The following is a 20,962-nucleotide window of genomic DNA, read 5'->3' as shown; positions in this document are numbered from 1 at the left end:
GTGCTCTCTTGCGATGTCCTGTAGGTGTGTAGGCTGTTGTCATGGACCAGCCGAAAGACCTTCGAGAGGCACCAAAGAGTGCTATAGAGAACATCTGTTCAAGACTTCTCTGTAGTAAAGGCTATCAAAATTGTGATCTTGAAACACACACAAAATGGTATCCATCTGGGTGATTGAGTTTCAAGCTTGAAAGAGCCGGGAAACATGCACTTTTGAATGCATACGGTTCAAAAATAAATTGCCAAAATATTAATGTGTCGATCCCATTGAATTAAGATGAAAGTCTTATTCTCAGAGAGGCTGAGAGAGGCTGCCCAAGTTGAAGCTCTCTCATACACAACTGGAACACATCGTCTCCCAATCGTTGTCCAAAATCTCGGATTAAAGAAATTTGGGATCGATTCCACCCGGATTGGAATCGGCCAAGACCAACCTGGATCCTGATCACGGTTTGAAGGATCGGTATCAGATTGCCCGAATCGGGTGATTCGTATCAAAACCGACAGAGGCCAGTACCGATACCAGGACGATCCCTTCCCAGATCAATTACGGGCAACCCGATCCGATACCGATTACTAAAACCCTTGATCCCGGCTTGTGGTTTTGGAAGAGAAGCTAACTGCGAGAAACTGAGCCAGAAAAGAAGAAAGGGACACGGTCCGAATGGATGAGGATAACAAAGCATCTGAAAAATCAAATATCAACCATCGCTGCCACCACCGCCACCACCACTACCACTGGCTTTATCCAACGAATGCTCGCTAGCCTTTATCGTTCCAGTGGGTTGGACTATGGTGCATATGGTCACCTCATACAGCGCTGCACCGACAACCTCCTCGTTGGCCCGGGAAAGCAGATTCATGCCCGCATTATCGTCCTGTCCGTCGTCCCTGACAACTTCCTCGCTTCAAAGCTCCTCACTTTTTATTCCAAGTCTGGCTATCTTGTAGAAGCCTTCAAGGTGTTCGATAAAATTCCGCACAAAAATATCTTTTCATGGAACGCTATGCTCATTGCTTGCTCTTTACACAACAAACACGAAGAAACGCTGAAGCTTTTCTCGTCTCTAATCTCTACTTCAACAGCCACTGTTATACCTGATAATTTCACGCTTACTTGTCTTTTAAAAGCGCTGTCATCTTTGCTACCTGATTCGGGCTTGGGTAAGGAGATTCATGGTTTTGTGCTTCGACATGGGTTTGAGTCCGACATCTTTGTGCTTAATGCTATGGTTACCTTCTATGCTACGTCTGGAAATTTAAATATGGCAAGGAAATTGTTCAATGGGATGTTAGTTAGAGATACTGTGTCTTGGAACTCTATGATTTCTGGTTATTCTCAGGCTGGAATGTATGAGGATTGTCTGAAACTGTATAGGGAAATGGAAAGTTCGTCTGGTTTGAAACCTGACAGGGTTACGGTGGTGAGTGTCATGCAGGCTTGCGCGCATTTGAAGGACCTTACCTTTGGCATGGAAGTTCATCAGTTTGTAATTGGGAGCAAAATTGAGGTGGATGCTCTGGTCTGCAATTCCATCATTGGGATGTATGCAAAATGTGGAAGTCTGGACTATGCTCGTGAACTATTTGAAGAGATGATTGAGAGGGATGAGGTTACTTATGGCTCAATGATTTTCGGGTACATGCTTCATGGGTATGTTGATAAAGCAATGGAGTTATTCTGGAAAATGGAAAAACCAGGATTGAGTACATGGAATGCTGTGGTTTCTGGTCTGGTTCAGAATAATCGTCATGAGGGCATTCCTGAACTCCTGCGAAAGATGCTAGCTGCAGGTTTCAGACCAAACTCTGTGACACTTTCAAGCGTTCTTCCCACCTTTTCATTTTTTTCAAACCTAAAATGTGCGAAACAGATCCATGGTTATGCCATTAGGAATAACCATGATGAGAACATCTATGTGGGTACAGCCATAATTGACACATATGCGAAAGCTGGGTTTCTCCAGGGGGCTCACAAGGTCTTTGAGCAATTGAAGAATAGGAGTGTGATTGTTTGGACTGCTATAATCTCGGCATATGCAGCACATGGTGATGCCAATTCTGCAGTTTTCCTGTTTAGAGAGATGCTCACGAATGGGATCAGGCCTGACTCAGTCACATTCACTGCAGTACTGGCAGCTTGTTCACATGCTGGAGTGGTTGATGAAGCCTGGAAGATCTTCGATGCTATGCTGCCAGGTTATGGGATTCAACCCGCAGTTGAGCAGTATGCTTGCATGGTTGGAGTACTTTGCCGGGCAGGAAAGCTCTCTGAAGCAGCTGAATTCATTTCTAAAATGCCTATTGAGCCAAATGCTAAGGTATGGGGTGCGTTGCTCAATGGTGCATCAGTTTCTGGTGATGTTGAACTTGGGAAATTTGTTTTTGAGCAGTTGTTTGAGATAGAACCTGAAAATACTGGGAACTATATCATTCTGGCAAATCTATATTCAAAATCTGGGAGATGGGATGAAGCGGAGAGGGTTAGAGAAAATATGAGAAAAATAGGGTTGAAGAAGATCCCTGGCTGTAGCTGGATAGAAATGAGCAGCGGGCAGCAGATTTTCATTGCTGGGGATGTGTCAAATCCGAGGGCGGAAGAGATTTATGAGATGCTGGAAGGCTTTGCTGAGTTGATGAGAGAAGAAGGTTATGTGCTCGTAGATGAGTTACATGAGGAGTATTTGTAGTTCAAGATGAAACCTGTGTGAGGGTGGTCTTGCTAGTGAATACGCTGAATTATGAATGTGAGATGCATATAAGTTTCGCAACTTACAAATCACTGAATGATGAATGTGAGATGGGTGTAAGTATTGCAACTTTACAAATTACAATGGGGGTTAGATCTCGCATTGGATCCGTCCCACTTAGGAGAATGCTTATTTATCAAATATTGACATAGATAACAATAAACACGACAAAGTTTGGATGTGTGGAGTAACAAGAGTATATCAATAGCAGCTTAATAGGTGGAGTGCTTGAAAATATCCCATTTTTGTTGGGGATTCATTCATGGCTGTTGATCTCAATGATTGAAATAGAAGCTTTGACAGGGTGTTGTTGGAACATGGAAACAAGGTACTTTGATTAGGTGAATTGGAGTTAAAGAAGCTGCTTGAGAACCCATACATGAATTTTTGGGAGATTAAATCTGGTGTTGTCAATGGTAGTTGTAAAATTGACCTTTAATTGGATTTCTAGAACACGGTTTAGTTGAAGTACGCGCATACTTTGGATGGTTTTGTGGTTGCATCACTGACATTTTAGGAGACAACCCATTCAATAGGTGGGAATATTACAATGTCACAATTAGGGTCTTCATTCTATTTGTGTGCTCAACTGAAATTAGAACAGGTTGCAGCCTACTGGATCAGTACAGATATTGATTTTATCTCGAGTCAGATGATCTGATATCTGAGCGACACTTCAACTGCTACAGAGATCTGAAAGTCCCTCTCTTGTGTAGTCAATATTGCTTCCAAGTTGACAAGTTTAACTCTTGGTATGTTACTGAGGTTAAGATCTTCTAATTAGTGGCATCTTTGGCTAATTTTTTGATGGAAGATTTCTAGAGTTCTAGTTCTTGGGGAACGGAATGGCTTTTTTAAGTCTCTAGAATTTTCTTTCCTACCAAACCTTTGTGTACAGATGAAGCGAATAATGGCAGGATCTCCAGAACTGGCTTGGATTTCACAAATACTGTCATGTCTCTTATTGAAGATGGTTACACCTCCAAAGTGCAGGTACATTCCTACCCACATTCCCCTTCCATATATAAAATGGATTTCCATGTGAAGTGGTGTGTTAGTCATTATGCAATTTGATATGATAACTTACCAATTCCTCTCTTGGACTCTCCCGTTCCATACTGAGCCTCAAACGTTCTAATTTTTGTTTTATGTTAAGTTGGGTGAAGGACAGGGAGAACTAGATTTTTCTTCCCCCCTCCCCTTCCCAAACCCATCAAAACTTAAGCCCGTTGCTTCTATTTGGAGGTCTAGATAATCCTCTGTTTTTACCTACGATTTATTTTGGGGGAGCTTTAGAAAATTGGATTGGATTTGTTGAATTCGAATTGGAATTTTCTGACAATGTTCGATTCTTGATATCTATTTTAATCGATCATGAATGTTTGTAGATCTTTATATTTGATTTTTTTTTTTTATCAATAAAATTGTAGAAAATCAATGAAATTCACCTCTTTTAGTTAGATTTACATGACTTTTGAATTAAAAATTCCATCAAATAATGATCTATGAAAATATTTTTTTCTTATTTCTGATTCTATTTTCTATGGTTTCAATTAATTTGGTTTTATTTTTTCACGATTGGAATAGATGTTGGATGATTTTGATTCCGGGTTTTTAAACATTGGAGTAAGTGAGCCTTTTTTTTTGGGTGGTTGGGGGTGTAATGTGAACTAAGTGAACCTTGTTAGGTGAATTATGCATCTACCGTTGATGGGATGGGCGACAGAATGCCCAATATGTGCCATGAAGTTTGAGCTTGCGAGTTTTTTTCAATAGTTTCGGCCTTTTGAGGTACCTGTTATAGAGACACGAGCAAAATATACACATTATTCAGTTATCCATGTGAGCCCTGCCATCTCGCACGCACACTTTGTCTCCTCCACACAACTCTCTCTCTCTCTCTCTCTCTCTCTCTCTCTCTCTCTCAAAACGGAGGAAGAGAACAAGAGGAGAGGGCGATGGCAGATAAGCTAGGATTGGCCAATTCAGGATATCATATCTTATACAATTTATGTACAAAACCATGAAAAGAAAACGACGGGAACAATGCTCCAACCAGACACGTACTTGGGGACAAAAGCATGTCCCCACCTCCTCTGATCTCCGTATACTTTTCTTCTCCATGCTTGCTTCTTCTAAATAATGCCCCTTCAAATTTCCTTTTCTGTCCTTCCCCTTTGCCCCTATTCCTAAATGTGTCCTTAAAATCATAGTTCTTGTATCAGTTCTTATAGACATATCGGTATCGTCAGAGCTTGATATCGATACAGGTTGGTTGGAATGGTTATATCGGTATCAGCCAAGACAGATATGAGCACCGATACTAGTTACAAAATTTTGGATCAAGGAATAGTTGGATTATCAAGAGTTCTCATTAAAATTTTGTTAAAATTCTGAATCCCTTTGGAGTCTGAATTTTCGAGGAATTTTTATCTGAATTTCAAAAATACATCCATCCAAATTCCAATCCCATTGTTGAGGGAAATGGAGTGCAATTGTTGCTTCCGTTGTCAAGAAGACAAGAAGATTGTCGAGCACCGGGTAGCTCGATCAGTTGACAGGAATCATGTCTAAGGAAGAAGAGGTCTTGAGTTCATTTTTTTTTTCTTTCACATCTGGTGTTACCTACATGAGGTTTTGTGGTTCTCTTACTCCTTTGATCTTTCCTACTTCATGTGGGTTTTGAGCATGGTTCTAAGTTTCGGTATCGTCGGAGACCTAATATTGATTTCTTCGGTTGTATTGTCTGAAAATTGGTCCATTGAATTTACACTCGATACTGGCCTTGGGAGCATTTGCATGAGGTTTCACAGGCCTTAGGTCTTTCTTGCTTCATGTGGGTTGTAGATGGATGGTTGATCGCATTCTGTGAACTGGATTGTGGGTTGCCTCCGAAGGTCATTAAAATTCCATAGGGCTTAAGGGTTTAGGTGGGAGTAATTCAGGTAATTTGTATCCCTTTGCTTATTAGTGTCGCAGGAAATTCCTTGTAAATAAAGACAATTCTTTCTCCATTCTTAGTGAAAACAACTCTTATCTCTCCGTGGACGAAGGCATGACACATGAAAAAAAAATAAAATGCATACTAATCAAATCAAAGGGATTGAATAGGCAATAAAAAAGAGCTTAGGGATCAGATAAGTGGTTTTGGAATTCCTCTCAAAGCCACACCTTTTTTGATTCTCATAAAGTCATAGTCACACACATACACACACAAGATATGTATTCGCTATGGACGAGAAGGAGAAGAAAATCATGGGAGCCATCTCCACCCTCAACACCCACCAATTCTTCCATCTGATACACTCCCTCTCGTCGGAGTTCTGGCGTCAACAGCACCACCTCTGCTCCCTCCTCCAATCTCCCACACGCTTCCCACTAACTCTTCACCACCTCCAAACCCTTTCTCTTCACCAAAAAACACTCCTAATCGCTCGTTATCTGTTATCCATGCTTACACACATCACAATTTTCTTGGAAACCAATAAGCCAAACACATCCACCACAGCCCTCAGAGTGAAAGACCTTGATGCTGCCTTGCTTCTCATGCTTCTTTGTCAAGTCCACCAACAAGAACCCCAAGCATTACAGAGGTCTACAGCCCAGTGGCGAAGTGTTCTCAAGGACTACCAAGTGGGTACTAGTTTGTCGATGTTGGGTGGCCTTGGAGGGTCTAGTAGTGCAGTTTTGACTCCGTTTATCGATATCACGACGAGGTGCCAGACGTTTTTAGAGGCGGTGGGATGTGGTGATGAGATGGAGCGGGAGGTGGCTGCGTCGGTGGCAGCAGTGGTGGCGTTGCCATCAGTGGAGTTGAGTGGTGGGGTGGAGTGTGCTATATGCAAGGAAGAGATGAGGGAGGGGAGGGAGGTGTGTGAGTTACCATGTGATCACTTGTTTCATTGGATGTGTTTACTGCCATGGCTGAAGAAGAAGAACACTTGTCCTTGTTGCCGGTTTCAGCTTCCCACCGATGATGTCTTAGGTGAGATTCAGAGGTTATGGGGGATTATTGTCACCAAGAGTATATAAAATTAATGGACTCTTGTGGATAGCAGATCCAATTCCAATCATAGATGCCAAAGAAAACTATTTTTAGTATTATTTCTTTAAGATTTATATGGAGACAAACAATGGTGAAGGTTATCTATACTGTATCCCCTAATTAATAAATTTGGGCCGTGATGATCCCCTAATTAATAAATTTGGCCTCTTCTATTTTTTTTTTTTGGAAAAAGGACTTGTTCATAGGAAAGCCCTTGTAATTAAGGGCCTTAATTGGTTGTAGCAAGGTCTTGGAATCATGGTTTCAAATATCGGTATTGTGTCAGCCGTATCATATCGATACCATCTGGATCGATAGTCTGTATCGTTTCAAGGGTAAAACAGTAAATATATACATATTTTTTGAAAAAGCAAGGGCAAAAGTGACTGATTTACATCGATCCTTATCAATACTGATTTGTATCAAGACCAATACCAATAACTAAATCCTTGCTTGGAATTGAATCCTACCTTCACCTTGGAAGGGGTTAGGGATTTTTAAATAATTATCTTTTCTATTCACACAAACACACACACACACACACAAACCGAAAAAGGTAAAATTACTTTATAGAAATAGAAATGGACACATGAGTTTCGAGTGACTGGATTATTACAACGTACATGTTTGAGAGTTCGGATCAGGTCCTCGTACTAGAACTTTTTCATACAGGCTTGTGATGAATGTGCGTACTCCACTGCCTCTCTCTCTCTTAATTGCACTATTCCGTGGACTTGGTGGAATCCATATATTCATCACAGCCCGTATGAGAATGTTCTCATACAAGGACCTGATCTATTCTCCTTGTTTGACTATAACTTTGAAGACTAATTCTTCAAATTGGGCTAGGATTGAAAGGTGGCCTTCAATCGAATTCTCCAATTCCTAGGCACATAAGAGAGCAATTCTTAGCATGGTTGGAGGAATTGGATCGGATTGGGATTGGTCAAGACCAATCCCAATTTTGGCTGATACGGTATCAATGGATTGGTATGGATGAAGGGTAAAATAATCTAAAAAATAATTTTATAATTGAAAATAAAGGTATTTCTATCTGATTCTGGACGATTTGGATTGTTATCAGCCTTGACCGATCTCACTCTTGATACTGAGTTCTCAAACCTTGATTCTGAGAGGCAAGAACTGCAATTCTATGCCAAAGGCTTCCAAGACCTTGAATTACACACACTTAAGTGGGGGGGATACTCTTCATTTTAAAATTGAAATATAAGAAGCAAGAGCAAATAGGAGGAAGGAGGGATTTTGAAATCAACCAAAGGAGATGGGAAAGAATTATGGATGGAAATAGTGCATCCAAATGTAATTCTTCAATTCTAAGAATTTAGACTAGAATTGCAATTCTGAAAATTGCCCAGATTGGAATAATTGAGAGATTTAGAATTGGATCCTAATATATGCCCTTCAAATCTTCTCCTGTGGACTAACCTGCAAAAATATGAATGGGCTGGAAACAGCCCAACAAATAATTTGGTGGACTGACTCAACCCATTTAGGGGGCAATTCTATAATGGTGACTCAAGGCTCACTTTTTTACATTTCAGTCATTTTAATATTTTCATCATCAAATGAACAAAAATATTTTGGCCAAAAATTTGAAAACTGAAAGGAAATCTAAAACTAAGGCCTCATGGAACCAGTTTGAACAGATGAAACAGCTTTAGAGACAACAAAATGAAACTTCTCTGGTGTTGATAGAATGGCAGCTTCTTAAAAATTCACCAAAAATTTTTCAAAAATTTAGGCAGAGGGTTTGTAGGGAGCTTGGAGTATCATAATTTATTATCATTTTCCCCCTCTCCTATTATTTTCAAATGACTGAAACTGCTGAGAAAATGTGTCTAAAAATAGTTTTTCCATGAATATCCTAACAGAGACCTTGTTTATTGGCAGCAAAATGCAGACTGCAAGACCCTTAAGCTGTTAAGCATTTCCAGACAAATATATCAATGCATGTAAGTTAACATATGTGCACATTTGATTACTTATTTTCTCACCATTCTGTGTCTAAGCATAAAGACAGACAAGCTGTTAGTATTCTTTTTCCCTACATATATTTGTTGTGGTTTTTCTTACAAAGTCCAGGTTACTACTACCATCTAGGGTTAACATAGGACATACTTAAGTTGATTATTATTGTTATGATTTTTCTTTTATGGGTAAAAAGAAAAACCTCAACTTGGTGAAAAGGGAAAATGCATAATCTATGGGTTGTGATTCATTACTCTTTGCAAGATATTAAATAGATTCCAAAATGAAGGTGATGAGGGGTATATATGAAAGCAAAAGGGACATGTGTTGGATCCTCACATGTACATCCAGGTGACTGTACGTGCAAAGTATCCATTCTCCTACGCTACAAGTAACCAGTTACTTGTGGGGGAGAGACCTCTTGCGCCACGTACGACTACACAATATGTTCCGAGACTCCCTACCCTTACGTTAATGCACAAACAGCCTCTGCAGCAAGCGGTGAGGTGCAGTGAGCATAGGATGACTGAGAGTATCTAGGCACGCACCCCAAAGGATTCCCAGCTACCCGATACTCATTGCATTGATGCAATGACTGCAAATGGGTTTTGATTGGATCAGTTGTACCTGATCGTATGAACCACTATGAAACATTTGTCATACTTTTGTCATTACAAGGGTGAACAAGGGTATATTTGAAAAAAAAAAAATCCTAATAACAGCTGATTCCTTCTCCTATAAAAACAGACAGATGTGAATGTGTGACAAGTGAGAGAAACTGAAAAAAAGAGGGAAGAAATATTTCTGCAACTGTCTTGTTTCTCTCCCGCTCAGAAGGAAGGAAGCTTCACCAAGAAGCAGCGACAATGGAGAACACTTACCTCGTCTTCCTCTTCCTAACTTCTCTGTTTTTCGCTCAATCTCTCCTCCTATCTCTTGCAACACCAACCGGTTCTCCACCATTCCCATCAGAGATGCCGGTAGCACCGACAGTGTCTCCACCATCCCCATCAGAGATGCCGGTGACACCGACAACGTCTCCACCATCCCCATCAGAGATACCGGCGACCCATGCACAGAATATCATGGACGGTCTGATCGGAGCTGATATGTCGGTGACCCAAGTCCAGAATATCATAGAAGCTCTTATCGGAGCAGAAGATTTCCATAGTTGGGCTGATGTTTTTGCAACGACAGATCCGTCGACGTTCCCAATGACGGCAACCCTCTTCATCCCGATCAACAACGACCCCGTTGATGACTTGGATCCATCATCCTCCATCTTATACCATGTAGTCCCTCATGTGTTAACCTTCAAAGATCTTCAGAAGTTAGCAACGGGATCTCGTCTCCCTACTCTGCTACGGGGTAAATCCATTCTTGTCACCAACAATTCAAGTTCCAAATTCAGCATTGATGACTGCTTGATAACTCATCCTGACCTAGTTGTTAATGGAGCTTTTTGTGTTCACGGAATTGGGTCCATGCTCAACTACACCGCTTACGGTGCTGAGCCGCTGAAACAGTCACCACCCCACGGGTCCTCTCACGTACCGGGAGGGTTTTCTCCGCCGGCTGCCGGAGAGAGTGTGGGTGTTCGTCAATCCGATGCCGCACCATACTATCGCGCTCCCTTCATTTTTTCAATTTTGGCTATGAGTAGTATCAATTGGGAGCCTCTTTGCTTTTAGCGCAGGTATGGATCGAATTAAAGCAGATTAAATTCATGAACATTAACTAGAGCATGTTGGGATGTGTTTCTAACAAGAATGAATTTCACTGTACGTGCAGTTTGATTAGGCTAATTCAGTTCATTACTTCTCACCTGCAACTCTCATTTTCTATTTTAAGAAAAGCAAAGAAGATTCTATTCAACGGTTTTGATTCCCCCCCCCCTCTCTCTCTCTCTCTCTCTCTCTCTCTCTCTCTCTCTTGGCCGTTTGTACTGTTATACATGAGATGGAGAGTGATGTGAGAGAAAGAAAGCGATCAGTGAAGTGGACAATGGGCATTTTTTTTTTCTTTTTCAGGAAAATTTAATAAAGGAAAATATTTAAGAAAAGAAGATAGGAATTGATTTTTTATTTTTTAAAGTCAGTTTGTTTTGACAATTTTGCCCTTGGTTCCTGGAACCATACAACCTACCACATGGGCCGTTCATGATTCAACCAAACTCATCCTTATTAAGGGTGTCAAATGGGTCGGTCTGGTTTTTTTATTTTTTTTTGTATGCTAGTTCAGACCAAAATTGGACCGGTAAAATGTGTAAACTGGAAATCGCTAGCCATCGGTTGGTCCAATCAGTTTTGCCATGTTGTTGGTTTCTTTTAACAGTCCTAGTTGATTTATTATTTGGTCAGTCCTGGGATATTTTTTGGTAAAGAGTCTTGGTTTATAAATAAAAAGGAAAAAGTGTAAACAAAATATGATTTGTTTTTCTATATTGTTTTTTTTTTTTTTTTTTTTTTTTTTTTTGTAAGTTGAAAAAAAAAAAAAATCCCTTTTCTTTTTTTCATGTCACTCTCCAATGGATCATTCCTTTTGTCCTCCAAATGAAACTTGAATTTTGGTAAATTGTTTAAAAATAATGATTACTACGTCGAGAGAGGGTTGTCTAGATATGTTTTCATTTTTAATGAATATGTTTACCAATTTTTTTTTTAAAGAATATATTTTTCTTTTTTAATGGATGATGAAGTTGGACAGGATTGAAGTCCAACCCAGAACTATATGTAATTTGGCAGCCAAATATATGTTGGAAAGGATTGTGGTATTGTTGTGCGCAGAAGTCATAATCTTAAACCCCTTTTTTTTTTGGGTGAATAAATCCAATATATTCAATGAAGAGCAATAACACTGTAGCCAAAATGGGGAGAAAGAAAAATGAAAACTACATCATACAAGATAACCCAAAGGCAAAAGCCAACCAATCACTAAAACGGCAGCCCTTGCAATACATTTTAATCGGATGGGGAAGTCCCAAGAGACAACAATATGAAAATTCTGAGGGGAGATACATTAAAGCCCTTCGGCCACAATCTTAGACCAGATCTCTGAAATGACGAGAATCTAAAATTTGCTTGAAAGTTCTAGAATTGCTAGCTCTGCTTCTGATGTTAAGCAGCATCCACACATGATAAATAACAACACAAAAGGGCTACTTACCAATCGAATCAATATAGGATTTCCCATTGAAGGTGGATCGGATCCAGTTCCACTCACTTTCAAAGTCAAGAATCCTCCTACGAGAGGGCAAGATCTTTAGAAGAAGGTTACCCCACATATTAGAGAAAAAAGGACAAGCAAAGAGCTCCATGAACGGATCACACAAATCAATTCAACAACTCGCATTGCTAGTTTATGCTAAGGTGAACACATACAGCAATGCAGTCCATGCCCAAAGCATGGATGACAATTCTGAAGTACATGTTTAAACTCCACTTAACTAGCATTCGCAATCAGTAGCAACAACGCAGAACCTTGAGACACAAGAGTTAGGACCACCATGACGCAGACTCCAGCAAATGCTACTCATACAGAAAATCCTGAAGAAATCACTGTAGTAAGCCTTTATTCAAGTAACCATTGCCTACAAGCCTTGTAACTGTAGCTGCTTGGTAACAGTAATGCCTACACTGGACAACAGGAACAAGTGAAGTACAGAGGAATAGAGATGACTCCAGGATGAAGCGAGATGTTGACTACACAGTTGATGAATTTAATCTACCGAACAGTCGACTATCATCAAGAACTTCATAAGATCCATGAGGAACTAGACAAGTCAAGTGATATTTGTAGAAGGCCATAAAAGTTGATTTGGGGTGGAAAAGTTATTTTTAACATGCTATTCTTTAGAGTATTAGGTTCACGTCTTGGAGAGGGCTGGATGTTATACCAATGCAATCCTGTGGATTATGGTCTCAAAGGATTTATGGTTTTCAAAATTGGGTCTAAACGGTCGCTATTGTTGAATTTTCATTTTTTGAGCTTTATGAGATGGTAGGGCATTAAGGGTTTGATAAGGGAATGGAGGTTTTGGTTTATATAGAGGTTTTGAAAAGAAGTATGGAGAAATAGGTTTGATGGATTGACAATGATATTCGATGGGGGCAGGGGTGGTTTATATATAAAGCATGGTTTCAAAAGGCCAACTTTGTGGTAGTTCCAGACGATTTATCACCTTTAGGACTTAGGCATATGATTATACTGTCCATTGATTGAGGTTGGCCTTATGGTATAAAGAAGTTCTCTTGATCAGATGAAGAAGAATATTATGCAGGCAATACTGTTCTATCAAAAGAAAGGTAGCTAATAGGTTAGACACAGTTACAATCAATGACGAAAATTAACATGGTACCAATGCAGAAAAAGATCAGAATTTTTTGGACCCGAAAGCAGAGAGTAATGGGTGTTTGGACAGCCACCTTAGACCAAACATTCACAATCCATCACTGGATCTGTTGGTGTCATTCCCCAACATGTGTAACATAATGTGATGAAACATCCAATCGCTCACATGTTAGATGCATGCCTATTTTTCTTATAACTTTGTGTTGCTGTCCAGAGACTTCATTGAACAGAGAATTCCAGTCAGTCAGATCCTACAAAACATCAATTGAATATCATGGAGGATACCATCACTCACACTACAATCGAGAATTTGGATGGGAATGAAGAGCAGTATTTCAATCAAATGCTTTTAATCAAACTAATCAGTATCGAGGATTTCACAATATACAAACTTCAAATCAAGTTGAGAAGCCTTAAATTCTACAACCAGTTTTTGTGCAGCACACTTTTAATTGGTCTTCCTTCCTATAACGGAATATCAGATGCTGACCTGAAAAATGTAGCATACAATGAGATGGTAACAAAGTCGAGTGCCCATAGTATGCTCAATCACACCACCATTCCCAAAACTGTGAACTGGATTGAAACCAATAAAATGAGCCAAAAATTCAGAATGAAACTGTCAATTTACATCTGCTATTGTCTTATTTCACCCAGTTTGAGAGATTAAATGACAAGGTTAAGACTTCAAAAAACAGTTTCTATAGGCAGCCTAACCATGATGTGGCCATTGGACCCCAGGCAGCTCATCAACTCCCAAACCTGGACACCAGTCCCAAAATACTAAAGCAGATATGGATGTGCCTAAGATTAAAGTCAGTGACCATGAAAGGTGCCATACAAACATGTATATGCATGAGGAATAAACTACTTTCAGTGTATTTGATCAATGAATTAGCATTGATACTAGCACAATCCACAAGCAAGATATATATCTCCAAGCTGAGAGCTCATCATTATATAGATTAACAGAAATTATTTTATCTACCTGGCTGGGATCATGCCAGCACCTTGGCTGCTAAGTCCATTGGATCAATCCATGGAAGCAAGTGTAATCAAGCCAAATTTCATGATGGGTTTACAACTGATATTCAAATCAAAAGCGAATCAAAGATATACTATAACCACCAAAAAGAATAACTGATCATTTCAATTATGGAAGGACATAACTAAGGAGAAACCAACAAGGATGATTTTCCCCCCTTGAAATTACATGAGAAAGAGGGGTTGGCAGATGCAAAAAATTGTCCCGGGAGGTAGCCAGAATAAAAAGCTTTCGTTGCAATAGATAAAACAACAAAACCACAGTTACCAGCAGCTATTTCTCATCCTCCCTTCTTCTCTTGTTCTTCTTGTTCTTCCTGCTATGCCGTTCCTCGGAATCGTTCAAACCTTCACATTCAAGTTCCACCTTTTTCGTCTTCTTCATCTCCTCTACAATTTGAACCCCAACTCCACCTTCTCTACCATTGGCTTCAGGCCAAAAGTCACACCCATACCGGGTATACCAGTAATTCTGTTCCAAGGAATCAATAAATCGAGCTTGTTTGCTGGCCTGCTCGTCTTCTGCGTCTGTTAAGGCTCCATTATCCACCATATCCATACGAGATTTTTTGTGTTTGCGGCGGGATCCTTTGAGTTCCTTGTGGAACTGAACCAGCTCATCAAAAGCAGCGGAAGCGCGTTTCAGGTACACAGAAACAGCTTGCGAAGCTCCAGGGTCCTCGTTGATGATTTTTTGCAGAACCGTAGCAGCTTTAGAGAGTGAGATGGGCTTGGAAGATGTGTCCCATCCTGAAATCGTCTTCATGACCAGTAATAGGTAAAGATTTTTAAGGAAACGATGGTTAGTTCTCTTCGCTCTCTGGAATTTCCACTACCATAGATGATCCTTTATCTAGGAAAGTTGAAGCTGCCCAGTTTCCACTACTCACAGCGAAGCGAAGGCGTCCGCCATTGTAGTAACAGTTGAAAGAGGGAAAGAGGGAAAGAGGGAGGGAGGGGACTTTTCTGGTTAGGTCAGTCGAGGAATCTGACTGGACCGGAATCTTGTTAGGTCGGAACTCGGAAATCAATTTAAACACTTAAACCACTTTAGTTTGGTTTGATGAATTGTGATTGGATTTGGACCGGGTTCAATTTGAACTGAACTCGAATCGGGTTTGGCTGGCACTTTAGGCACCGTTTGACAATGTTCCCTTTCTGCCGTTTTTGCATTTTCTTATTCTTAGAAACAGAGAAACAACCTAAAAAGTGTTTAATAAAGTTATTCTGTTTCACCCGTTTTTAGAAACATAAATCAAAATTTATACATATTTATAATTTTATAAACAACTTTGACAAAACAAGTCAGACTAACAATTTCCACAACACAAGAATAGGCTATACCGATACCAAAACAAAGCAGTGATAGAGGGTTTTTAGGGAAGAAGTTTCTTACTTCTCTAGGTATCTCTCAGCTCACCAGAGATAGATGGATTACTCTATAGCTTTTCCCTGAAGTTAGGACCACTTAAATAATCATTTCCATATTACCTTTTATTACAATGAGTAGGGGTGGTTACAATGGTCTAAACAATCAAGCCCGTTGAATCTCATAATTGCAATTCCTTTTCACTATATTTGTTTGCTGTAAAATTTTTGAAGGAATGGAAGTGAAATTTTCAAATTTAAAAAGGAAATTTTGTATTATTGTCAAAAAGAAATTTTGTATCATTGTCCTGATCATGTTATTGTATATAATACTTAAATTTTTTTATCATATTAGTACTGATACATTTTATATGTATTTTTTATTTTACATTTTATAGTAGAAGGTATTGAATGCAAAGTAGAGGCTCCATTTGGTTGCAAGGGAAATTAAAGGGGAAGGGAGGTTAAATTTTTGTACTTAAAAAAAAAATGTTTGTAATTATTACCCCATGTGACTATTAATTTCAAATTATTCTATATTTGATTCTTAAATTTCACTTTACGTTGCAATAAAAATTATATGTAAAATGTGTCATTATTTAATATAGTTAAAAATGAAGTAGTTTATACAATCACATGGGATCACATGGAGTAATAATTATAAAAGTTTATTTTTTAAGTATCAAAATTTTTACTTTACTTCCCCTTAAATATTCCTTGAAACTAAATATAGCTACAATGAAATTTAATACTAAAGAGTTAGTGATATAGCCACATGAGATAACAATTACACAAATATATTTTTTAAGTTTGAAAATTTCACTTCCCTTTAATTCCCCTTGCAACCAAAGGGAGCCTTTATGTTGGGCCATATGTCAGCCAACAAAATTCTCACACCCAAAATGTGAATCATAATATTAGGTTCAAATGGCATTGAGTAGAAAGGAAATCAAGAACTATTAAAATGTTGGCACTATGACAACTATATAATTAAACACAGTTGATCATATTAATGATTTTAATTGTGCTCAACACAATATCCACCTAACCTTACCTTGTTCAGATGTCCAAACATAGAGCATGTGATTCCTTCCTTTTAAGCTTTGCTGGTTATCCCATCTACTTTACTCTTATCGTCTTTAGGAGGCAGTAGGTTAAATATGGGCCAAAAAAACAGAAGTTTCTCAGAATTTATGGCATTTCTTTGATTGCAAGCCAAGACAAAACATCAATCTTTCTACCAACCCATATTATTGTAATACTATACCAACCCTCTACTATAGTGGCAATGCCATTAAAGAATCATTTTTGAAAAGCATTTCTTTTAAGTTCAATATTCTCTCTGTCTCTCTCTCTCTCTCTCTCTCTCTCTCCCCGCTCCCTTACCATGGATTCAAGAATAGGGATATGGTCGGCTGAATGAGTGGATTTGGATTGGAATCGGCCGATGCTGATCTTGATTCTAGTCAGATTCTGCTTGATAGATCCCCTTCTAGGGTCAGGGCAACTTTCATATTAGTCTAGCTGATTTCCTTCCAATAACTAGGGTTAAGGCAGATTTCATTCAATACAAGCCTTATTTCGATTCAGATCAAAATTGATGAGACTTGATGAAGACCCCAATTTCGCTCTTTGAAAACCTTATCCCTCCCCCGCTTCCCTCAAAAAAGAAAAATAGTAAAGGTTTTGTAAACTTTGGATTCTTGACATGCTTATGGGTTACCAATGGTTATAAATATCGGCATAGAATCGGGTATATTGGTTAATCTGTATTGGAATCAATCCAAACCTATATTAGTGAAATATTCTTATAAAAACAAATTTATCCACAGATGGAGTTTTCATTGAAATTAAGGGCAAAACCGTTTGATACAACCTATACAGACACAGATAATTCGGATTCCAATATTTCTAACCATGGCCCTACCTGGTTTGATTGGCCATTATCCACTATCTTTGCCTTTCAGGCTTCTCTTTTTTGCATTTCTGGTCACTTCCTTGTGAGAGCTTAAAAGGAGGCTATAGCTTTGTAGTTAGCAGATGTAATTATATTTTTTGCTTGTGTACACATTTCAATGAGACCCTTTGCTCTCAATTGTTTCCACTTTGAAGCTTTAGACAAAAGAAAGAACAGGAGTAGCTAGAGTGCTGGCCTGGTCTCAATGACCAGATTTGTAATGACATGTCTTTGTTTACTAACCCATCTCACTAAGGATGTGAATTTGTAACCGAAATTGTTTATCGAAATCGAACCGATCCGTTTACACCGAAATTGCAAAACTGTTTAGTAAATGGTGCGGTTATGGTTTCAAGTTTCAGGCCGATTAGTTAAATGGGTTGGGTCGATTTTAACCGCGAAACCCGTTGGTTTCAAACTGAATTGAAACCATTTAAATCGAACCGTTTAAAACCGTTTAAACCATTCAAACCAATTCGATTAATCCGTATAACAATTAAATAAAGAAGGGGCAGTAATCCGCATAATTATTAACAATTAAATTAAGTGTCCATCCTGCTTTAGTATGATTTATTGCAATTCAGTTCAAGTTTAGACTTTAGATCATGAACTTGTAATCCATATATGTTACTATGTTATTATGTTATCATAAATGGGGTATTTTGGCTGAATCACTTGTCATTTTAATATTTTATGCTGTAGAAGGCTGGATTTGAATGTTGTATGATATTAATTCTAAATGTTTGAGAATGACCATGCAAAGAAATAGCACTAGATTATCAAATTAAGACATACCATCGTTAATATATAATCTCTTATTTGTGGTTGCCAATTATTTTTTGATAAGCTTATGATCTTCAGTTTAGAGATGGTTGCAAGTTATATCAAACCGATTGTGAACTGTTTTACAAACCGTACAGAAGAAACCAAAACCGAAACAGTTTAAAACCGTGAAACTGACACCGTTTAGAAACCGTGGAAACCGAAGCCGTTTACTAAACGATCACGGTTTCAGAAAGTGGAACCGTTTAGTAAATGGTGCGGTTATGGTTTTAGTCAAACAAATGTGAATTGAACCAATCTGCCCCATTTAAACCGAAACCGAACCGATTAACACACCTTACATCTCACCACTGACTAATATGTCGAACTTCATGAGTGATGAATTGTGCTCTCTGATGAGCCGGGGCTCACTTGTAGTTTTGGGTTTTGGGTGAAGGAATTGGAATTCCAGCTCAGACTTGAAACTGCCATGTGCGGCTTTTAATTCTAGAATTTCAGTCTCATATGGTGAAAAGCGAATCTCTTCAATCACAATATCTAATCATTTAATTGAACCCATGAAGGGATTCCAAATCTTCAATAGTATAGAGTGAGAGTTAATGATGAGATTTACTCTTTCAGAAGTCCAATCACAATATCAAATAATCGTAATTTAAGAGATTCTCTCTTAACCTTAGGTGACCAAAACTTTCTCCATTACCTTTTCTCTACCATTATTTATGCTTTGAATTTTCAAGACTTACACAATTTATTCAGATGTTGTAATCTAAGTCCAGAGCGTGGTTTTCAGAAAACAATATTGGATTGAACGTTTTGATATCAACTATACCTGAAATTGATTTTTGTTCAAGTCCGGTTTCGATCAATTCTAATTGAAAGTAAATTTATTTAAAAAATTATCTTTTTTTAATCAAAATTGAGGATAAAATCATCCAATTCGACCTTATACATATATGTACAAGCAACAAGACGAATCGGTGCCGTATCAGAAAGGTTTTTGGATACTTCCTCCATATTTTGGCCTACCTAATTATAAAATGTACAGAATGACAAAGCTCCTGTTCCCGTGATTCATCAACTAGGTGAGGCCGTTTTCAAATTTGCTTATAAATAGAGGAGGATGCATTTCCACTTTTGCAGGGGAGAATGAAGACAAATAGGGATATCACGTGACAACCCTGGCTTGGAAATTTTAAAATTTGAAAACCCAATCTGTTCTGTTGCTTCTTCTGCTGGTAAAAGAATGTGACTAAAAAACGACCCAGAAGGGTAAATGGGTCTCGCTAATTGAGATTGATCCAGGGCCATGATTAAGAGCAGGAGGTGGAAGGATTCTTGATCAAGACGCAGTACAGCTGAGATCTGATGCAGAAATTCTTTGTAGCAGTAAAGTTCACATTTTTTTTTGTTTTTTTGGGTCTAAGACTTAAACAGGAAGCCATGCAATGTGGAGAAATTACTGTGGAGTGATACAGTAACTTGTTATATATTTGAAGGGGAAAAGTCCATGTTCAAAGCTTGGTTTTCTGACAATGGTTAAAACAAAACCCATTTTATCCTTGTTTTTTTGCAGGGGCAGAGATTCTCCTTTTGTGAAGAGCTAGCGTTCCTTTCTCTAGTTCAGTTACCTCAGCTTGTTCATATAAATTGATGAAGTTCTGATCTACGAAGAGTTTCTAAAGATTTCAGTTTGGTATGATGGGTTCAGTTTCAGAGACAGCCGTGCAAGAAAAATGGGAGAAAATGCTAGCTTCTGATAATGCAGAGAAAAAATGGAGGTGGGTTTCTGATTTGAGTTGATGTGTTTCTTCAGATGATGTAGTTTTTTTTTTTTTTGGGGTCTTCATGTCACCTCTTTGTTGGGTTTTCCTTCTCAGGGAAAAGAGTGTGGAAGGAGACGATGGTCTGAGGATAGAGTGTTTGAGAGGAAGATTACTTGCAGAGAGAACGGCTTCAAGGGTTGCGAAAGAAGAAGCAGAGTTGATGCAAAACAAGGTCTATTGCTTTCACAATCTGTAGACAATCTGTAGTAATATTTGTAATCGTTCTTCCTACTCTATACAGTTCCCTAATTCTTGTATGAGTTCTGAAACCTTTCATGGTTTTAGTTTGATTTGTGTTTCCTTCCTTACTTGAATGTTGGTCTATGTAAAGTTAATAGAGCTGGAAAGACAACTAAAAGCAGAGATAGAATCAAAGAACAAAGCCGAAAAGAAGCTTAAGCTCTTGACAACAAAACTGGAATCCCTGAAACTTTCACCTATTTCAGAACAGTTGAGCTCATCGGAAAACAAGTCAGGAAGTTCGGGTTTAGGAATCACTGGTTGTTCTTATAACAACAGCAGAGATCGTTCGCCAGAAGAACCCAGCAAAGTTGATGAAAATGTGAGCTCCAAAGAATTTGCAGTTACAGATGATCTGGGTCTCAGGTACAAATTCAGAAACAGACCCAATTAGTTGTTTCAATCCATTCCTCTCTTTGGACTAAAAGAATTGCTAATCAGTGGCTCTGCTTCACACTTTCAATTCAAAACAGAGAATCCTCAAATAGGGAGAAAGAGTTGAGTGGAGAGAACGATCCGGCAGAGTATGAGAATAATTTGCTGGCAATAGTTCCGGTAAACACGCCAATAGCTCTAACACAGTCTCAGGAAACCAAGATCATCAACACAGAGTG

The 20,962-nt window shown here is 38.7% G+C and overlaps 6 protein-coding genes across 15 annotated transcripts in view; 5 read left to right on the top strand and 1 right to left on the bottom strand.

Annotated features, from left to right (window-relative positions):
• The window catches only part of LOC122057070 (protein ENHANCED DISEASE RESISTANCE 2-like), a 125,705-nt gene that overhangs the window by 47,343 nt on the left and 57,400 nt on the right, over positions 1-20,962 (top strand). The gene's annotated exons all lie outside the window — the stretch shown is intronic.
• On the top strand, positions 617-3,226 carry LOC122057072 (pentatricopeptide repeat-containing protein At2g37310). Its single transcript, XM_042619066.1, has one exon. It carries the CDS (start codon positions 668-670, stop codon positions 2,687-2,689), a length of 2,022 nt encoding a protein of 673 aa, XP_042475000.1. The 5' UTR covers positions 617-667; the 3' UTR covers positions 2,690-3,226.
• LOC122057075 (E3 ubiquitin-protein ligase SGR9, amyloplastic-like) lies at positions 5,958-6,936 on the top strand. The gene has a single exon (XM_042619071.1). The coding sequence runs from the start codon at positions 5,981-5,983 to the stop codon at positions 6,779-6,781; it is 801 nt and encodes a 266-aa protein (XP_042475005.1). The 5' UTR covers positions 5,958-5,980; the 3' UTR covers positions 6,782-6,936.
• LOC122057074 (FAS1 domain-containing protein SELMODRAFT_448915-like) lies at positions 9,535-10,658 on the top strand. The gene has a single exon (XM_042619070.1). It carries the CDS (start codon positions 9,650-9,652, stop codon positions 10,472-10,474), a length of 825 nt encoding a protein of 274 aa, XP_042475004.1. The 5' UTR covers positions 9,535-9,649; the 3' UTR covers positions 10,475-10,658.
• LOC122057078 lies at positions 11,576-15,183 on the bottom strand. 3 transcript variants are annotated; one of them, XM_042619075.1, is made up of 2 exons: positions 14,446-15,170; positions 11,576-12,025 (listed from the first exon to the last, which is right to left on the bottom strand). In XM_042619075.1, exon 1 carries the CDS (start codon positions 14,941-14,943, stop codon positions 14,452-14,454), a length of 492 nt encoding a protein of 163 aa, XP_042475009.1. In that variant the 5' UTR covers positions 14,944-15,170; the 3' UTR covers positions 11,576-12,025; positions 14,446-14,451. The 3 variants fall into 3 exon arrangements, 2 of the variants coding, with proteins under 2 accessions (XP_042475009.1, XP_042475008.1); XR_006133449.1 differs by lacking the exon at positions 11,576-12,025 and adding an exon at positions 12,033-13,384 and having other exon boundaries at positions 14,446-15,183; XM_042619074.1 differs by lacking the exon at positions 11,576-12,025 and adding an exon at positions 13,404-13,623.
• LOC122057076 lies at positions 19,455-20,962 on the top strand (the record flags this gene model as incomplete). The annotated part of the gene is given in 5 exon segments (XM_042619072.1): positions 19,455-19,671; positions 19,859-20,063; positions 20,163-20,280; positions 20,440-20,714; positions 20,822-20,962. Coding segments are annotated over 4 exon segments (617 nt in total), but the record flags the coding sequence as incomplete, so codon positions are not given.

The sequence above is a fragment of the Macadamia integrifolia genome, chromosome 12, assembly GCF_013358625.1.
Source record: "Macadamia integrifolia cultivar HAES 741 chromosome 12, SCU_Mint_v3, whole genome shotgun sequence".
In the NCBI taxonomy this organism is placed as follows: Eukaryota; Viridiplantae; Streptophyta; class Magnoliopsida; order Proteales; family Proteaceae; genus Macadamia; species Macadamia integrifolia.
Note: the sequence above shows the minus strand (reverse complement) of the source record. Positions and strands in the feature narration are given on the sequence as shown.

Excerpts from the sequence above, each read along its gene's own strand:
- LOC122057078 (XM_042619075.1), bottom strand. The coding sequence starts at position 14,943 with ATGAAGACGATTTCAGGATGGGACACATCTTCCAAGCCCATCTCACTC.
- LOC122057072 (XM_042619066.1), top strand. The coding sequence starts at position 668 with ATGAGGATAACAAAGCATCTGAAAAATCAAATATCAACCATCGCTGCC.
- LOC122057074 (XM_042619070.1), top strand. The coding sequence starts at position 9,650 with ATGGAGAACACTTACCTCGTCTTCCTCTTCCTAACTTCTCTGTTTTTC.
- LOC122057075 (XM_042619071.1), top strand. The coding sequence starts at position 5,981 with ATGGACGAGAAGGAGAAGAAAATCATGGGAGCCATCTCCACCCTCAAC.